Genomic DNA, 19,797 nt, shown 5'->3' with positions numbered 1-19,797 from the left:
GTCGTATTTGAACCCAGGACCCCAGCGCTAACCACTGAGCCACCATGCATATCTTACTGATTAACGTTTACTAATTCTTTTCGGGGAGATAGTAAAAAAACAGCAATACGTGCACTGGGGTTTTACGTTATTAAATTCGCGCCATTCATTTTCCAGCATAAATTAAATGTTATCTTTACGCTCTGGGTGTGTACGAGTACAGCGATGCCAAATACGTATAGAGTTTTTGTTTTTAGTTCAACTACTTTTGCTCTATAAATAACTTTTTTATTTTTTTAATTTTATGGATGCTACTTGAGGGCTTGATTTTTAAGGGACGACTTGTAGTTTTCATTGTTATCATTTTAGGGTACTTGACACTTTTTGCCAAGTAAGCAAAAAACTGCTGGCATTGTGTTTGTTTTTTTTTTTTTTTTTTTATTTAATTTAATTTAATTTTTTATATGGTATCCACTGTATGGGATAAAAGACATGGTAATTGTGTAGTATAGACGCAGCGATATCAAATATGTGATGGGGATTTTTTCACTTGGAGATTTTTTTACTTAATAAAAGGAGCCCCATTCCTCTAAACCGCTTAAATGCTGTGCTCTCTATTGACTGTCGCATTTAAGTGGGTTAAACGACCCGGATCGGCACTTCTGTTGATCCGGGCTGTTGGAGCAGGAGTCCGGCTGCATGCGAGACCCGTATAGTGCTTAGACTAGGCCGCTGTTAAAAGATGGCAGCCTAGCGTTAGCCGCCATAAAAAGGTGTATGGTTGGTCATTAAAGGGTTATGATATATCGGGGGAATGTACCGATTAGATCCATCAGTGCAGCGCCAGTCCTCCTTGCCCGGCTTTCTTTATGTGGCTGGAGAGAGTATGTCCCAGTGAAAACACGTGATCGCTGCAGCCAATCACTGCCCTTGTCTGCTCACTGCTGAGACCAGTGATTGGCTGCAGTGAGCACATGTTGTCATCGCTGCACCCAGGTAAGCAATGTTTGGCTGGAGAGACTGGAGCCGCACCAATGAGTCTAATTGGTAAGTAATGCCTCTTTAATTTATTGCAGTGTCCCATTTTAACTCCTTTAAAGGGGTTCTGCACTTTCATTTAACTGATGATCTATCCTCTGGATAGATCATCCGCTTCTGATCGGCGGGGGTCCGACACCCGGGACCCCCGCCGATCAGCTGTTTGAGAAGGCAGCGGCTCTCCAGCAGCGCCGCAGCCTTCTCACTGTTTATCGCCGGCCCACTGACGTTACGACTAGTATCAACTAGCATGGGCGCGGCTAAGCTCCATTCTAGTGAACAGAGCTTAGCCCCGCCCACACTAGTTGATACTAGTCATGACATCAGTGGGCCGGCGGTAAACAGTGAGAAGGCTGGAGCGCCGCTGCCTTCTCAAACAGCTGATCGGCGGGGGTCCCGGGTGTCGGACCCCCGCCGATCAGAAGCTGGGGATCTATCCAGAGGATAGATCATCAGTTAAATGAAAGTGCAGAACCCCTTTAAGCTTGGTCTGCTTCGGATATCTTGAAATTAAAGTGTTGTAGGTCTGTGATTTGCAGAGGAGAATGTTTTTCATGATTTTTTTAAAGGGGTTGTTTCATGAAGACAACCCTGTCCATATGCAGTGTAAGGGCTCATGAACACAACCATATGTTTTTTTTTGCAGTCCGCAACAAATTCGGGTGACATCCGTGTGCGTTCCGTATTTTGCGGAACGGAACAGCTGGCCCCTAATAGAACAGTCCTATCCTTGTCCATAATGTGGACAATAATAGGACATGTTCTATCCTTTTGCGGAACAGACCTACGGAAACAGAATGCACACAGAGTAACTTAGTTTTTGTGGACTCATTGAAATGAATGGTTCTGCATACGGTCCGCAGAAAAACGGAACGGACAGGGAAATAAAATACGTTTGTGTGCAACGGAGGTTGCATGTTTTCTTGTGCTGTTCTGTGCTTCCTCTGGATACTACAGATTCTTCCCATACTTCAAAAAACTAATGGGTTAATAAGCTTCTGATGAAATTGGATCCAGTGTGTCTGATGTAGGGAAATCAGAGTGGGAGCCGTAATAGGACAGGGACTAACTGAAAGGTGAGCACTGCTGATTGTGCTGGGGCTACATGAGCACTGGCAAACAAATCTATGCAGTCAGTGACTTTCCAGAGAGGCAGCATGCCTTCATTTATTTGGGATGGTTAAGAAAGGTAACCAGTGCTATGGAAGCTAGGTTGTATATCTGCTAAAATGTATTGTCTTGTTTCAGGATCCTAACCAACTTATACGTGCAAGCGCTCTGCGGGTGTTATCTAGTATCCGGGTGCCAATTATTGTCCCTATAATGATGCTGGCTATAAAAGAAGCTGCAGCAGACTTGTCTCCCTATGTGCGGAAGACTGCAGCGCATGCCATCCAGAAGCTTTATAGGTAAGATGGCTCCAATATATAACTCAGTATGACACTTGGCCACTTTAGTCTGGCTTCACATCAGCTACACAGCTTTGTCCTTTTTATTAAGAGACGAGTTCCTTGGTCTGTAACTTCTTAATCTTTATAAGAAGTGGACAGTCAGATGTTTTGTTCTCTACCACAGTGTTGCAGGTGCTCTTGTTAAGGGAGCAACAGCAATGCTTCCTAACCCTTCAAGTCATGTATAGTGTAGTAATAGAAAGCCACAGGGCTGAAAGCCTGAAAGGGATTCTTTAGATTGATGACCTGTCTTTAGGATAGGTCAGCTGTGGTCTGACACCGCTCAGCCCTGCCGATCTGCTGATACCGAGCAACTCCAACTTCGTCCACTGTTTAGTGGACAGAGCTGGCTACAGCAGCACTGCTCCCATTCACTTCAGTGGGAGCAGTGCTGCAGTAAGCAGCTCCGTCCAGTAGGATAGGCCATCAATATAAAAATGCTGGGAAACCCTTTAAAGGGGTGGTCAGAGAGTTTGAAAAGAAAGAGGCACCGCAAATATTCACCTCTTCAGTTCCCCCTGTTCAGATGATGTGTTGGTCCCCTGCCAGTCTTTGTTTAGAGGTGGCCAGCAATGACATGCCCCTACACGCACGTAACCACCGCTAATCAGTGGTCTTACCAGTAACATTCCGTACTTATTGGTGTCACCGCTCAGAAGCACTCTATATTCTGGAAATGTGAAGATATTCTTGTGCTCTGTTAAGACATGGCACCTTCACATATGTCTGGCCTTTCAGTTTCTTTTCCCTCTTCCTTCTGGAGTAGTAACAAAGTACAAAAAGACCAAAATGAAACTGACAGCAAAATGTCCCCAATGTGTTCTATGGGGTCACTGTACACAACTGTCATAAGTGAACCTGTCCTTTGCGATACTTGCATCAAATGCGGTAGCCCTTTTTATTGCACAGTAAGTAAGAATGCAACATAGGGTTATAGGGGCTGACTAATGTGTATTGGCATAAGAATCCACTACATCGCTTAGCACGCATGGAGATGCATGCCAGGGTGAATAAGCCATGACATCCATAGCTTTCCCAAGATGGCAGCTGTGTCTTCTGGTTAACAGGCGCTGAAGGCACTCCTCACAGGCACAGATACAAGATGTCCATTGCTTCCCTGTAACTAGGTGAACAGATCTGTAGAGGCGCCTGCACAGTAGAAGACACTGCGGCTCCCTTGAAAAAGCCATGGATGCCGAGTCTTGCTTACATAGGTACCCCTGGGCATCTCCATGGATGGGGCTAAGTAAGCCGAAAAGCAATGCAGCAAATTCTTAATGCTGTTACACATTAGTGTATTACATTTCAGAAATTTTTGTAGAAAGTAGAAAAGTCCTTTGATTAAGAAATACCAGGGAGGTCTCTTTATAGTGAAAGAATTGATCTGGCAGAATCACTAAGCGTGTGTAATAAGCCACTGTGTTTACTTTAATAGCCTTGATCCAGAGCAGAAGGACATGCTTATTGAGGTCATCGAGAAACTTCTTAAAGATAAAAGCACGGTAAGTTCTCACATGCTGGGCCGTTCTCTAATTTAAGGACTGCAGTGTTTGATCTTTAAAGTGTAATTGTTTTTCAGGTCACTTTAAGTCGCTTTAAGTATGTACACGAGGAATAACACTATTTCAGGCTATTATATGACTTGTGTTCTACACTACTCAGCAGATTACCCCTTATAGACTCCAACTCTAATCAGCTGTCCCTGAGCTCAGCTACAGAGTGACTGGACACTATACCATGATGTTTCTCATGCTCTGCATGTATAGAGAAAAAGTGACCCCATATGTCTGTCTCTTACATATACTCAGATGCAGCATTGAGGACATTATACAGCAGTACTGAACAGTGTAGTTGTGAATCCAAAGCTGGGGTGAGACAGAGAACTTACTCGCTGTGACTCTCTACCTGTTGCTCTTTTTTGCTCTCTGCAGCTGCTCCCTCCTCATCCCCTCTCTATGGACTTCTCTAGACAGCAGCTGTAACCTGATCTCTCAGTGAAGCTGATAATTCATCTTTAACTTTGCCTTACTGAATGTATTTGATAAGGCTGGAGTCAGAGAGCAGCAGGAAATGAGTCTGATAAATGAAAAAGAGGGATTTTTCTTTAATAAAAAATTATCACTGCTTGTACATTTGATTTATAGAAAAAGTTGGAACAACAGAAATGTTCTGCCTTTGGCTAACATGGGCTAAATAGTCAGCAAAGTAAAACCTAGACCTAGCCTCTTCGTATAGCTTTACAAATTTTTATTTTTTGTTTACTTTTTTTCCATAGAGAAGCCATGAATAAATAAACTAACTGCTGTTGATGGATCTCCAGATTTCACCAATCAGATGCTTAATCCTAGTGTGTGGGGATAAGTAATGTTCTCTTTAAAGCACCTTACAGCTCTTTAAAGGATAACTGTCACACTTGGACCCTAATTTCAATTTTCATATATGTAGTTACTAATAACATGATATTCCAGAATCAGTTACTATTAGACTGACTTACCCCATATTTAATAAGATTCAGCCCTTAGCAACCAGTCTGCATAAAACTGCAATTTCACTATTCAGTTAAGATGGCCACCACTGCCCTCACCCTGAGGCTAATCCCGCCTGCCCTCACTAGCCAGTAACAATAGCCCCCCAAAAGTGTCAGTAACCAGAGCCCTCCCCCCCTAAAGGGTTAATCTCCTGCAGCACAAAGGGGTCCTCTTACCACAAAGTGCTTTTATTTATACACTGAGCAGACGGCAGATCTCCCTTCCCTGTTGTGTGCTGCTCTAACTCTGCATTCTCCAGCTCTGCTGAGTGAGGGAGCGTCTGCCAAGTGCAGGGACAGGGAGAAGTGCACACAGCCCAGGCACTGTTATCAGCTGCTGGGGAGGACCTGGCTTTAATCATTTACTTAGGCCTAGTTCACACGACCGTATGGCTTTTATTGTTTTTTGCGGTCCGTTTTTCACGGATCCGTTGTTCCGTTTTTAAGTTCCGTTGTGTTTCCTTTCCGTTTTTCCGTTCCGTTTTTCCGTATGGCATATACAGTATACAGTAATTACATAGAAAAAATTGGGCTGGGCATAACATTTTCAATAGATGATTCAGAAAAAACGGAACGGAAACGGAAGACATACGGATGCATTTCCGTACGTGTTCCGTTTTTTTTGCGGACCCATTGACTTTAATGGAGCCACGACCCGTGATTTACGGCCAAATATAGGACAAGCTCTATCTTTCAACGGAACGGAAAAACGGAAATACGGAAACGGAATGCATACGGAACACATTCCGTATTTTTTTTGCGGAACCATTGAAATGAATGGTTCCGTATACGGACCGTATACGGAACACAAAAAAACGGCCCGTACACCCGCAAAAAAAAAACGTTCGTGTGAACTAGGCCTTACAGTCCCTGGCTGTCAGTAATCTGACCCTGCATGCTGCGTCCTCCGTCCTTCAACAGATAAGACGGATCATGCCTAGCAACCTGATTTTAAGAACAGGTAAAAGTGGGCAGTACAGGGAACAAAACTGTGGAAATAAGGGGTAAGTGAGTACACAGTGAAAAGTTGAAATAGGGCCACCAAGGAGATATTAATCACCACAATCCAATACTCCAAAAAAAATCGACAGTTTTACTTTAAGGGTACTTTCAAACTAGGATTTTTATTTTCCGGCATGGAGTTCCGTCAAAGGGGCTCTATACTGGAAAAGAACTGAAAAGGCATATCCCCATGCATTCTGAATGGAGAGTAATCCGTTCAGCATGCATCAGGATGTCTTCAGTTCAGTTGTTTTCACTGATCAGGCAAAAGATAAAACCGTAGCATGCTACGGTTTTATCTCCGGCAAAAAAAACTGAAGACTTGCCTGAATGCCGAATCTGGCATTTTTCCCCCATAGGAATGTATTAGTGCCCGATCCGGCATTCAAAATACTGGAATGCCGGATCCGTCCTTCTGCTCTGCGCAGACCAATAAAAATGTGAAAAAAAGATACAAGACGGATCCGTCTGTCCGCATGACAAGCTGAGACACGGATCCGTCCTTGCAATGCATTTGTGATCCGGATTCGCATCCGGATCCGTCTCACAAATGCTTTTAGTCAGCGGCAGATAGGCGGATCCGGGGAACTTCCCGCTGGATCACAGTGTGAAAGTCGCCTAACCCCTTCCCAACATCTGCTCTACATATATGGCAGATGTCAGGTCTTTAAATGTAGTGCCTGCTCAGGAGCTGAGCAGGCACCATAGCCAGTGGGCACCTGTTGTTTAAGGCCTCTTTCACACTTGCGTTGTCCGGATTCGGCGTGTACTCCACTTGCCGGAATTACACACCGGATCCGGAAAAACGCAAGTGTACTGAAAGCATTTGAAGACGATCCGTCTTCAAAATGCGTTCAGTGTTACTATGGCAGCCAGGACGCTATTAATGTCCTGGTTGCCATAGTAGGAGCGGGGAGCGGTATACTAACAGTCCGCGTGGCTCTCGGGGCGCTCCAGAATGACGTCAGAGCGCCCCATGCGCATGGATGACGTGCCATGCGATCACGTCATCCATGCGCGTGGGGCGCCCTGACGTCACTCTGGAGCGCCCCGGGAGCCGCACGGACGGTAAGTATGCTGCTCCCCCGCTACACTTTACCATGGCTGCCAGGACTTTAGCGTCCCGGCAGCCATGGTAACTACTCTAAAAAAGCTAAACGTCGGATCCGGCAATGCGCCGAAACGACGTTTAGCTTAAGGCCGGATCCGGATCAATGCCTTTCAATGGGCATTAATTCCGGATCTGGCCTTGCGGCAAGTCTTCAGGATTTTTGGCCGGAGCAAAAAGCGCAGCATGCTGCGGTATTTTCTCCGGCCAAAAAACGTTCCGTTCCGGAACTGAAGACATCCTGATGCATCCTGAACGGATTTCACTCCATTCAGAATGCATTAGGATAAAACTGATCAGGATTCTTCCGGCATAGAGCCCCGACGACGGAACTCTATGCCGGAAGAAAAGAACGCAAGTGTGAAAGAGCCCTTACTCAGCAGGCAACTGCAGGAAGTGTGTTTAAAAAAAAAAAACTTCTAAAACAAACCAACAAAATGAAAATTTAAAAACTAAATCCCTCTTTTTCCTTATTATATGTCAAATTAAACAACAAAAGATGAACATCATTGGTGTTGCTGCTTGTGAAAATGCACACATTATTAAAATATACAGATATGTAGCTGGTACAGCGAACACCATAATGGAAAGAGCAAAATGGCCAAATAGCCGTTTTCGGTCTTTTTCACCTTCCCAAAAAAGATATCAGTCATACATACTCCAAACTAGTATTAACAAAAACAACAACCTGCCGTGCAAAACAAAAGCCCCTTTACACAGCTCCGTATATGGAAACATAAAGAGGTTCTGGGTATCAGTACCTCAATAAGGAGCCCAAGGGGACGTCCCTCTGCCACTTGGAGCCCAGCTGCGCCCATTACTTTGGAGCACAGCACCGCGCCACTGCTAATTTATTCAGTCCTCTTCGCCCGACCCAGGGTAGAGCGGCACAACTTGCCGAATGGAGGACAGAGGAGCAGGAGCGGCTAAGATGGCCCATGCCCAATGACTTCTGTGAGGCCGATGCCAGGATACCGCGTGGGCGCTGACATGTGTATACAGGGCGCATGCGTGGGATTACAGGCGCTGCACAAACATTATGTCGGTGAATGTCGGAGGGACAGCCCCTTAAACTCCTTATTGAGGTTCTTTGCATATTAATAAATACGATTTTATTGGCAAAATAAGACACGGGGTAGTAATACTAGTATATGTTAATGTAAATCGTGGAGACTGATGAGGTCCTATTATTAGCTCAGTAAGTAAAATCCAGGTGACAGTGTCCCTTGAAGCATTAAAATATGACAAATACAATATAAATTTGGGATGGCTGTAATTGCACTTCCCTTCAGAATAAAGGTAACCTGTCCTTTGCACCACCTTAAAAAAAAAAAAAATGTAAAACAGTGGCTCAATTACATTTTTTTTCATTCCATCCCATTAATATTTTATTTTCTCTTTCCAATACGTATCATATGTAATATTAAGTGCTGCCATTAGAAAGCGCAGTTTGCCCCTCAAAAAAAACACAAGACCATGTAAATGTTATGGCTTTTCGAAAACACAGAGTAAAAACTAAATGCAGAAATGGAAAATGGCTGCAGGGGGAAGGGGGTTAAAATATAGATATATTTCCCAGATATGTTTGTGCCAGGTGTGGACCACATATGGGCGCCAGTCACCCTATACCAGATCATGGTACATTGTGCAAAGATTTTCACAAGCCTCTGTGACATTTTAGTTATCTGACAAGATGACATTTTGAGCAAGTTCCAGCATATACTACTGGGACTAATCCTTCTAGACTATGCATGTCTGGTAAATGCAGCCGTGGCACCTTGCAATGGATTGTAATACAGTAGCCCCACAACATCCATGCGGCAGAAGCAGGACTGATTCCCGGTGTAGCTTATTCTCCTTCTGCTGCAGGGCTGGAATATTTAATAAGATTTCATGTTGTCAGCCGAGGCGAACATAGGTAAACTGCTGTTTTCTTAAGTTATTGATTTAAGGACGGCAAGAGCATCGCTGTTCTGAAAAAATAACTGTTTGTGCAGATGTTTTGTTGTGATGGATCTATTATACTGCTATTAGAAGATTAATGACCGATCTTTTTCATCCTCCATGTCTGGAGAAAATTGAAATAAGAAGGGGAATATCATTCGGGTCCTATGATTAGGGCAGGTAGAGGATCATTAATTTAAGAGAAAAGAATCTTTGCAGCATAGGCCACCTTGCAGCACACTATCAATCATCTTTCCATGCACTTCTTGTGATGACCCAGCACTCTGCAATTTTTTTTATATATTTTTTTTTCCACCCCCCCCCTGTTAATCAGAATTCATGACCGAATAGATGCAAGGAAACATTTTGTACCCCTCATATTTTTACAGAGAATTGATTGTTATTAGAGGATCCATTTGCTTAGTGTGATTTTTTTCATTACCGGCTTGTCAACCACCATGGATAATCTGGAGAAAATATGAACTCCTTAGATTCAGTGTCACTTTTGTTGATGGTTCATGTAGTTTACCTTGGAGCACGGCTAATGGCTCAAGTTCATAGCAACAGCACAGAAACGTGTGGCGACTGCTGCAAGACAAATGAAGCGTGTTTATAGCTTTAATATAAAAAATACATAAATGGAAGGCTGCATTTGAATTTGATGAGCTCATTGCTAGTTTTGCCGGAGTGATTCATTTTTTTTTTTTTTCGTCTTCTCCTCCTCTTGTGGTGAACGCCACCATTGACAAAACGGGATAGAAATGAACGGTCGGGTTTTTAAGAAGCAATATTTTATACTTTTAAGTTACCCGTGAATCATTTCATTTTAATTCCAAGAGATTTTATGCCATACTGAACGTTTAATAAGGTGGAATGATCTTCTGTGCCTGAGCAGTAAGAGTGTGCATTTTTATTTCATTTCAGAACAGGCAGGAATGATGGCAACAGAGGAATTATTATAATATTATATATATATATTTTTATTTTTTTTATTTTTTATTTATTATATATTTGGGATAATCTGTCACCCCTGAGTTAGTGAAGAATAAAATTAATTTTATTAAATATTTGTTTTTGTGTTTTTCTTTTTTTGAAGCAATTTTTAGAGCTTTATTAATGAAAAAATTAATCATCTCAGAGGTTATGGCAGGTTCAGAATTAATGTCTCAAAATTATTATTATTATATTTTTTTATTTTATTTTTTTTAACCAGCATGCAGGTATAATACAATTTGGTGATGGCAGATTTGGTTCTCATAGAATATCAGCCATACTTGGCGACAACCTTTGAACTGTAGCATTTTATTCCTCATGTTGTGAGTTTTTTCAAATCTAATTTACATGACTGATCCTGTAATCCCCTACAGATTTTCCCTGCGCAAATCTTCGTGAAAAAATCTGCAGCATTTCTATCATGTGTGGATATACCCTCAAAATGTAGGACATATGGTGGCACAGGCCACTTGGCTTTGCCCATTTTTTCAAGTTTTGGTTGTTTGTGACATGTCTCCTCCTGCACCTGAAGTTTTGTGTCCTGGTGTCAAGAGAACAGCGGGAGTAGGAGGGCTTTGCCATTGTGGAGAGCCACTCTTCTTTTTTTTTTTTTTTTTTTTTTTCTCCCTTCTTTTATTCTCCATTCTTTTTTAAATTTTTAATTTTTTAATTTTTTTTTTATTAATACCCACATAAAACCAAGGTTGAAAAAAATAAATGGGGAGGGGGAATGGCCTACCATATTTTGGACCAAACATCAAGTTTATTCCTTGTTGAGTAAATGATTCTCTCCTATACTTTCACTTTCTCCACTAAATTAATCCAGTTGTTTACACAAGAGAGTTCTCTAGACATCCACACCCCTGCAATAATCCCACGGGCCAGGAGGAGCACTCTAGTAATACACTCAGCAATTTGGTTAGGGCACACGGAACCTCCCAAATTATTAAGGACTGCAGCTTGAGGATCGAAAGGAAGTGCAAGACTAGTCCTACCTTTGATAGTTTTGTATACCCCCTGCCAAAATTACTGAATGTATTTACAGGACCAGCATAGATTAAAAAAATCTGCCACATTCTGATCTCCACACGGACAGCAAGGATCTCCGCCCCACCCCCACCCCTTCTTCATCCATGTTATCCTGGCAGGGGAAACATACAGCCAGTGAACAAAAAAACTCAACCATGACGTGATTAGTATTAAGTGAACAGAATTTCATAGATTTGTGAATCCTATCCCAATCAGTTTGGTTCAGTCGCCTATCGTCCCGACACCATCTCTGATGCCCAGGTGATGGGTAAAGGGAGGTGGCACATTGAACCAAATGTTTATATATCCCTGACAACTTAATTTTCCTCCCTTGTGCATTAACCAATGTTTCCAAACTTTTAGTCGACTCAATAGTAAAGAGGGGAGATTGTCCTGTACGCGTATAAGGTGAAACGAATTGGTTATATCAAAACCAACTAATTCCTTTAACCCCCTCAATTTGCTGAATTTCCTCAAATGTTACTAAACCCATCTCTAAATATCTGTGAAATATACTGTATACCTGAACCCTTCCAAAAAGTGTCAAATAGCATGAATCTAACTTCTTTCAGGTATACATTACTCATTAATGGCGTACACTCAAGTGCATTCAATAAACCTAATAACTGTTTTATAGCATACCCTAGCAAAAATCTTTGTGGTTAATAAAATAATATTTAGTATTATGTTATTTTGGACATTTGTCTTCAAAGTTCTCGTTACCTATCTCATATCTGGCTATCTCCCAGTCTACCTCATATTTATCTATCTCGGGAGTGCAGAGCCACTGGTTGCGGCCCACATCCTGCTGGAAAGAAACACCGCTGATCATGCGATCAGCCGTGTTTCTGCTTGGACAGCTTCCCAGCATTGGATTAAAAGCCCTGCTCCTGCAGTCTAAGGCCCCTTTCACACGGGCGAGTATTCCGCACGGATGCGATGCGCGAGTTGAACGCATTGCACCCGCACTAAATCCCGACCCATTCATTTCTATGGGGCTGTTCACATGAGCTGTGATTTTCACGCATCACTCATGCTCCTCTTTGTGCGTTTTTCACGTAACGCAGGCCCCATAGAAATGAATGGGGTTGTGTGAAAATCGCATGCATCTGCAAGCAAGTGCGGATGCGGTGTGATTTTCACGCACGGCTGCTAGGAGACGGTCGGGATGGAGACCCGATCATTATTATTTTCCCTTATAACATGGTTATAAGGGAAAATAATAGCATTCTGAATGCAGAATGCATAGTAAAATAGCGCTGGAGGGGTTAAAAAAATATATATAATTGAACTCACCTTAGTCCAGTTCATCGCGCAGCCGGCATCTCGTCTGTCTCCTTTGCTGAACAGGACCTGTGGTGACGTCACTCCGGTCATCACATGATCGTTTACCGTGGTGATGGATCATGTGATGACCGGAGTGACGTCACCACAGGTCCTGTTCCTGCAATGAATGCTCACCACAGGTCCTGTTCAGCAAAGGAGACAGACGAGAAGCCGGCTGCACGATCAACTGGACTAAGGTGAGTTAAATTATTTATTTATTTATTTTAACACCTCCAGCGCTATTTTACTATGCATTCTGTATTCAGAATGCTAGTATTTTCCCTTATAACCATGTTATAAGGGAAAATAATACAAACACGCACGATTTTTCTCACGCAAGTGCAAAACGCATTACAATGTTTTGCACTCGCGCCGAAAAATCATAGAAACATAGAATGTGTCAGCAGATAAGAACCATTTGGCCCATCTAGTCTGCCCAATATACTGATTACTATGAATAGCCCCTGGCCCTATCTTATATGAAGGATGGCCTTATGCCTATCCCATGCATGCTTAAACTCCTCCACTGTATTTGCAGCTACCACTTCTGCAGGAAGGCTATTCCATGCGTCCACTACTCTCTCAGTAAAGTAATACTTCCTGATATTACTTTTAAACCTTTGCCCCTCTAATTTAAAACTATGTCCTCTTGTAGCAGTTTTACTTCTTTTAAATATTCTCTCCTCTTTTACCTTGTTGATTCCCTTTATGTATTTAAACGTTTCTATCATATCCCCTCTGTCTCGTCTTTCTTCCAAGCTATACATGTTAAGGTCCTTTAATCTTTCCTGGTAAGTTTTATCCTGCAATCCATGTACCAGTTAAGGCTACTTTCACACTAGCGTTCGGGCGGATCCGTTCTGAACGGATCCGCTCATAATAATGCAGACGGAGGCTCCGTTCAGAACGGATCCGTCTGCATTATTTTTAGCATAGAACAGCTAAGTGTGAAAATAGCCTAGTACGGATCCGTCCAGACTTTCAATGTAAAGTCAATGGGGGACGGATCCGCTTGAAGATTGAGCCACATTGTGGCATCTTCAAACGGATCCGTCCCCATTGACTTACATTGAAAGTCTGGACGGATCCGCACGCCTCCGCACGGCCAGGCGGACACCCGAACGCTGCAAGCAGCGTTCAGCTGTCCGCCTGTCCGTGCGGAGGCGAGCGGAGCGGAGGCTGAACGCCGCCAGACTGATGCAGTCTGAGCGGATCCGCCTCCATTCAGACTGCATCAGGGCTGGACGGCTGCGTTCGGGTCCGCTCGTGAGCTCCTTCAAACGGAGCTCACGAGCGGACCAGCGAACGCTAGTGTGAAAGCAGCCTTAGTAGCTCCTCTCTGAACTCTCTCCAAAGTATCAATATCCTTCTGGAGATATGGTCTCCAGTACTGAGCACAATACTCCAAATGAGGTCTCACTAGTGCTCTGTAGTGCGGCATGAGCACCTCCCTCTTTCTACTGGTGTTCCCGCAACGCACCCGCACATTTTCCCGCAACGCCTGTGTGAAAGGAGCCTAACAGGAGCAGGTTGGGTCATCAGCTGTCAGTGACAGCTAGGGCCCAAGGAGAAGACAGTGTATTACCTCTTCCGCCTTCTCCTGTGGTGCATAGTGGTCAATAAGAGCTATGCAGTGAGTAGAACAACACCTTTAAAGGCCTTTTCAGGGCTGGTCTTTAAAGGGTTAACCAACGCTTTCCCTGCTAGTAATTGCATGGCATCAGTCAGACAGATATAGCCTGTCACTGGGGGGCAGGAGGTGGTAATGACCAGTGAGCGCCATCCTCTGCAGCGAAGGATAATGCTCCTTTATGAATAGGTGGTGGGTTGGCAGGGAAGGAAATGTCGCCACTGAAGCCTCTATTACACTGCATGATATTAAGGCCGATTACTGAGAACAAGTGTTCATAAGAACGCTTATTTCTGATAACTTACTGTATAATTGTTCCACCGATCAGCCGATAAACCAGCAATCACTCGTTTGTTTTTTGTTATCTATCTATCTATCTCCTATCTATCTATCTATTATCTATCTCTATCTATCTATCTATCTATCTCTCTCTCTCATATCTATCTATCTCTCTCTCTCATATCTCTCTCTCTCCTCTCTCTCTCTCATATCTCTCTCTCTCTCTCTCTCTCTCTGTCTCATATCTATCTATCTATCTATCTCTCTCTCTCTCTCTATCTCATATCTCTCTCTCTCTCTCTCATATCTCTCTCTCTCTCTCATATCTATCTCTCTCTCATATCTCTCTTCTCTCTCTCTCTCTCTCTCTTCATATCTCTCTCTCTCTCTCTCCTCTCTCTCTCTCTCTCATATCTCTCTCTCTCTTCTCATATCTATATCTCTCTCTCTCTCTCTCTCTCTCTCTCTCTCTCTCTCATATCTATCTCTCTCTCTCTCTCTTATCTTCTATCTAATCTATCTCTCTATATCTCTCTCTCATATCTATCTATCTCTATTCTCATATCTATCTATCTATCTCTCTCTCTCTCTCTCTCATCTCTCTCTCTCTCTCTCTCTCATATCTATCTATCTATCTCTCTCTATCTCATATCTCTCTATCTCATATCTCTCTCTCTCTCTCTCTCTCTCTCTCATATCTATCTCTCTCTCATATCTCTCTCTCTCATATCTCTCTCTCTCTCTCTCTCTCTCTCTCATATCTCTCTCTCTCTCTCTCTCTCTCTCTCTCATATCTCTCTCTCTCTCTCTCTCTCTCTCTCTCATATCTCTCTCTCTCTCTCTCTCTCTCTCTCTCATATCTCTCTCTCTCTCTCTCTCTCTCATATGTATCTCTCTCTCTCTCTCTCTCTCATATCTATCTCTCTCATATCTATCTCTCTCTCTCTCTCTCATATCTCTCTCTCTCTCTCATATCTCTCTCTCTCTCTCTCATATCTCTCTCTCTCTCTCTCATATCTCTCTCTCTCTCTCTCATATCTCTCTCTCTCTCTCTCTATCTCATCTCTCTCTCTCTCTCTCTCTCATATCTCTCTCTCTCTCATATCTCTCTCTCTCTCTCATATCTATCTATCTCTCGTCTTTATTATATGTATTATAATATTAGGCTTGTCTTCTACAGTTGGGGGCTGTGTCCATTTTCAGCGAGCAGAGCAGCATGCCAGCAGGAATGATTGAGAAATACTAATGCGAAATAGATTTTTGTTTGTGCAGATTGCATCACTAGGAAGTAGCTGAGTACTTTATTATATCCAAAATGAATGAAAAAAATTAGACGTCAGAAAGTAAATTTGTTGGATGAGCAGAGAATTGTTTTTTCCACTTACTGAGACAAGAAAGGAATTTACATTCTAATCTAGGAGCAGACGTTCTCTGATGGAAATGGCTCTTTTGGCTAGCTCTTGACTCTTTGCTGCTGCTCTTTGAGGTTTTTTACGGTTGTACGTCTGATTCTTTTTATATTGTAGCAGCATTTTGCTGAATCCCCCTCGGCGGCCGTGCATTGTGTGTATGAATACATGGGGTGTTCTGAAGCGGCGTTCACATGTTCCAGTTGGTGGGTTAGGAGATTTGTGGACAGATGAAGGTGTTAGTGCTGGAGATGGCAGCTCTTAATGCAGTGATTAATTATTGTGGCTCTTGGCTTGCCTAGCCATGATTTCCAGCTGCTGAATGGCTTTCTCCAGAGTGAAAGACAGGGTTAGAGGCATGATCCATCTTGGGGACCTTGAATGTGACACATTGTGTAGCTGTTTTCCACATAAAGTATATTGCTGCCGGCATCATCTGTAATTCCTTGAAGAAAGCGGGCTGTATATTGTGCCTTAAACAGTTTGTCTGGGTAAAAGAAAAGCACATAAACCGAACATATATTTCTATCAAAAATGCAAAAAATAATAAGCGCAATGTATTCACTGCTTGCTGTTTCTGTTCAGGTTCCTGTTGGCACGCCGTTCATAGAGGAGGTATGTCCTTTCATGGGCCCAGACAGTCACTGCCATTGTTTTGATGTCACTCTAACATCTCACTGTAGTGACAGTGACCTGACAGTCACCTCAAAGTGATTTTTATATCTGTATCTGATTGGCAGGTGTCCCGCGTGTCGATCCCTCGTTTCAGAAGGCACTGGTGCTCCTGTGAGCGCCGCAGCCTTCTCTCTGCTCACCAAGCACAGCTCTGTACATAGTATAGCTTCTGTGCTAGGTGTCGCAGCTCAGCCCCATTCACTTCTATGGGGCTGAGCTGCGCCTAGACTATGTGACCGATGAACTAGAAAAAGCTGTGAGAAGGCTGCAGCACTACTGCAAGCCCCGCTGCCTTCTCGAACAGCTGATTGGCGGGGCTCCCGGCTTTGGATACCCACTGATCAGATACTGGTCATCAGTATTAAAATCTTGGAAAACCCCTTTAAGATCAGAACTTTGACTTGGCCATTCCAACATGTTTAAGAGGTTTTCCAAGAGCTTTTTTTGTTTTTGTTTAATTAATTATATAGGTTTGCAGTATTGCTGCGGCCTTCTCCCGTTTTCCCTAGGCCATGTGACTTCATGTCCCTCGGTCACGTGGTCCTAGGTGTATCTCAGCCCCATTGAAGTGAACGGGGCCGAGCTGCGTTACCAAGCACAGCCACTATACAATCTAGGGTGCCTTCTCAAACTGATTGGCTGGGGTGTCGGATGTCGGACCCCCATCAATCAGATACTGATGACTTAGGTCATTAGTAAAAGAAAAAAACTCTTTGAAAACCCCTTCAACTTTATTGTTTTTTAGCCATTCTTTCGTGGAATTATTTGTGCTTAGGGCCATTGTCTTGCTTCATTACCCACGTTCTTGTGAGATTCAAGAATTCAGAATGTATTGTTCCATCAATTATGGCAAACCATCCTGGCCTAGATGCAGCAGAATAGGCCCACACCATGACAGTACCACAGATGGAATAAGGTTGGAATGCAGTGTTATTCTTTTCTACAAACATAACTGGTATTTCAAGTAATACCTTTCACCAGTCCTGACATTACAATATACGGTAGGTATCTGGCACTGTAGGGCACTATTAGTAGGTGTCATGGCTGTAGTATATATAATTTTTTTAGGCCATGTTGCCCCGCTGTGTCCCCGTTCTCATTTCCCACCCTGTATGCTAATCCATACCATCGGTACAGGGAGGACGAGACGGGCATGTTTCTCAGCTGGCACCTTCTTCTCTCTTGCTGTGAGCTACCCAATCTCAGCGGAGTGCGTCACAGCCATGGAGAAAATAAAGCTCACCGCTCACAGCCAGGGAGACATCTACTAATAATGCCCTATACTGCCAGGTACTTACATTGTAATGTCAGGACCGGTGAAAGGTCCTCTTTACAATAATCCAAAAAGTTCTATTTTGGTGTCCTTCGTCCACAAAGCATTGTTCCAACAGCCTTCTGGCTTGTCCACATGATTTTTAGCAAACTACAGAAGGCAGCAATGTTCTTTTTCGAGAGCAGCGACTTTCTACTTGCAATTTTGCTATGCAAACCATGTTGTTCTGTATCCTGCTGATGTTGGACCCAAGAAACAGTAACATTAGCTAATGTGAGAGACCTTTTAGTTGTCTCGAGGTTACCTTGGATTCCTTTGTGCCTTGCTGACTATTACATACCTTGCTCTTGAAGTGATCTTTGTTGGTTAAACATTCCTGGGGAGGGCAATAATAGTCCTGAATTTCCACCATTTGTACACAGTCTGACTATGGGTTAGTCCTAACTCCAGCCTGATGAGCGTCAACAACTGTTCCTCTGAGGTCCTCAAAAATCTCCTTTCCTCATCCTATAATACATTTTTACAAACATATGTTGTGAAGGTCAGACTTTGATAGATCCCCTTTTTTTTTTTTTTTTAACAAAACATTGTGTCCATTCACACCTGATTGTCATCCCATTGATTGAAAACACCTGGTTTTGGTTTCACCTTCAAATTATCTGTTAATCCTAAGGCCCCTTTAACACGGGCGAGTATTCAGCGCGGGTGCAATGCGTGAGTTGAACGCATTGCACCCGCTCTGAATCAGGACCCATTAATTTCTATGGAGCTGTTCACATGAGCGGTGATTTTCACGCATCACTTGTGCGTTGCGTGAAAATCGCAGCAAGCTCTATTTTGTGCGTTTTTCACACAACGCAGGCCCCATAGAAGTGAATGGGGCTGCGTGAAAATCGCAAGCAAGTGCGAATGTGGTGCGATTTTCACGCACTGTTGCTAGGTGACGATCGGGATGGGGACCCGATCTTTATTTTCCCTTAAAACATGGCTATAAGGGAAAATAATAGCATTCTGAATACAGAATGCATAGTACAATAGCACTGGAGGGGTTAAAAAATAATAATAATTAAACGCACCTTAATCCACTTGCTCGCGCAGCCAGGCTTCTCTTCTGTCTTCTTCTTTGCTGTGTACAGGAAAAGGACCTGTGGTGACGTCACTCCGGTCATCACATGGTCCATCACATTATCCAGCACCATGGTAAAAGGTCATGTGCTGGACCATGTGATGACCGGAGCGACGTCACCACAGGTCCTTTTCCTGTACACAGAAAAGAAGAGATGCCGGTTGCGCGAGCAAGTGGATTAAGGTGAGTTAAATTATTATTTTTTTAACCCCTCCAGCGCTATTTTACTATAAATTCTGTATTCAGAATGCTATTATTTTCCATTATAACCATGTTATAAGGGAAAATAATACAATCTACAGAACACCGATCCCAAGCCCGAACTTCTGTGAAGAAGTTCGAGTTTGGGTACCAAACATGCCGATTTTTGTCACGCGCGTGGAAAACGCATTACAATGTTTTGCACTCGCGCGGGGAAAATCGTGCATGTTCCCGCAACGCACCCGCACCTTTTCCCACAACGCACCCGCACCTTTTCCCGCAACGCCTGTGTGAAAGAGGCCTAAAGGTTCTATCTCACACTAATCGAATGATCTGGTTAACGTTCGTAAGGTTGTCTATTATCACAGCCTGATGAACGTATTCAAAAAACTAAAAAATACATTTTATTGTAATGTATTTAAAATAGGGCAATTCCTGAATGTCTGTCTCAATTTGTGACCATCAGGCAACCAGACTTAACAAGTGCAGATGGGACTTATGTATAACCCTCTACACTCATTAGAGTCTGGAATAATTATTAACTTGCTAGCAAGGTGCTGATAATAATGTGCAAGCACCTTGCTAGCAAGTTAAGAATTATTCCAGACTCTAATGAGTGTAGAGGGTTATACATAATTCCCATCTGCACTTGTTAAGTCTGGTTGCCTGATGGTCACGAATTGTGACATATAGGAATTGCCCTATTTTAAATAGATTAAAATAAAGTTTAGTTTTATTTTTTTAATACGTTCATCAGGCTGTGATAATCCTAAAGGTTCACATACATTTGCAACTCACAGACATATA

General features: G+C 43.0%; 1 protein-coding gene across 2 annotated transcripts in view; it reads left to right on the top strand.

The window, feature by feature from the left end:
• Positions 1-19,797, top strand: part of AP3B1 (adaptor related protein complex 3 subunit beta 1) — a 316,263-nt gene that overhangs the window by 59,417 nt on the left and 237,049 nt on the right. For both annotated transcript variants that reach the window (XM_044276105.1, XM_044276102.1), the window contains exons 5-6: positions 2,266-2,426; positions 3,904-3,970. In XM_044276105.1, coding sequence (XP_044132040.1) covers positions 2,266-2,426; positions 3,904-3,970 — 228 coding nt within the window. The remainder of the gene's footprint in view (positions 1-2,265; positions 2,427-3,903; positions 3,971-19,797) is intronic.

Source organism: Bufo gargarizans, chromosome 1 (assembly GCF_014858855.1).
Source record: "Bufo gargarizans isolate SCDJY-AF-19 chromosome 1, ASM1485885v1, whole genome shotgun sequence".
Lineage (NCBI taxonomy): Eukaryota > Metazoa > Chordata > Amphibia > Anura > Bufonidae > Bufo > Bufo gargarizans.
This window is presented reverse-complemented; position numbering and strand designations above follow the sequence as displayed.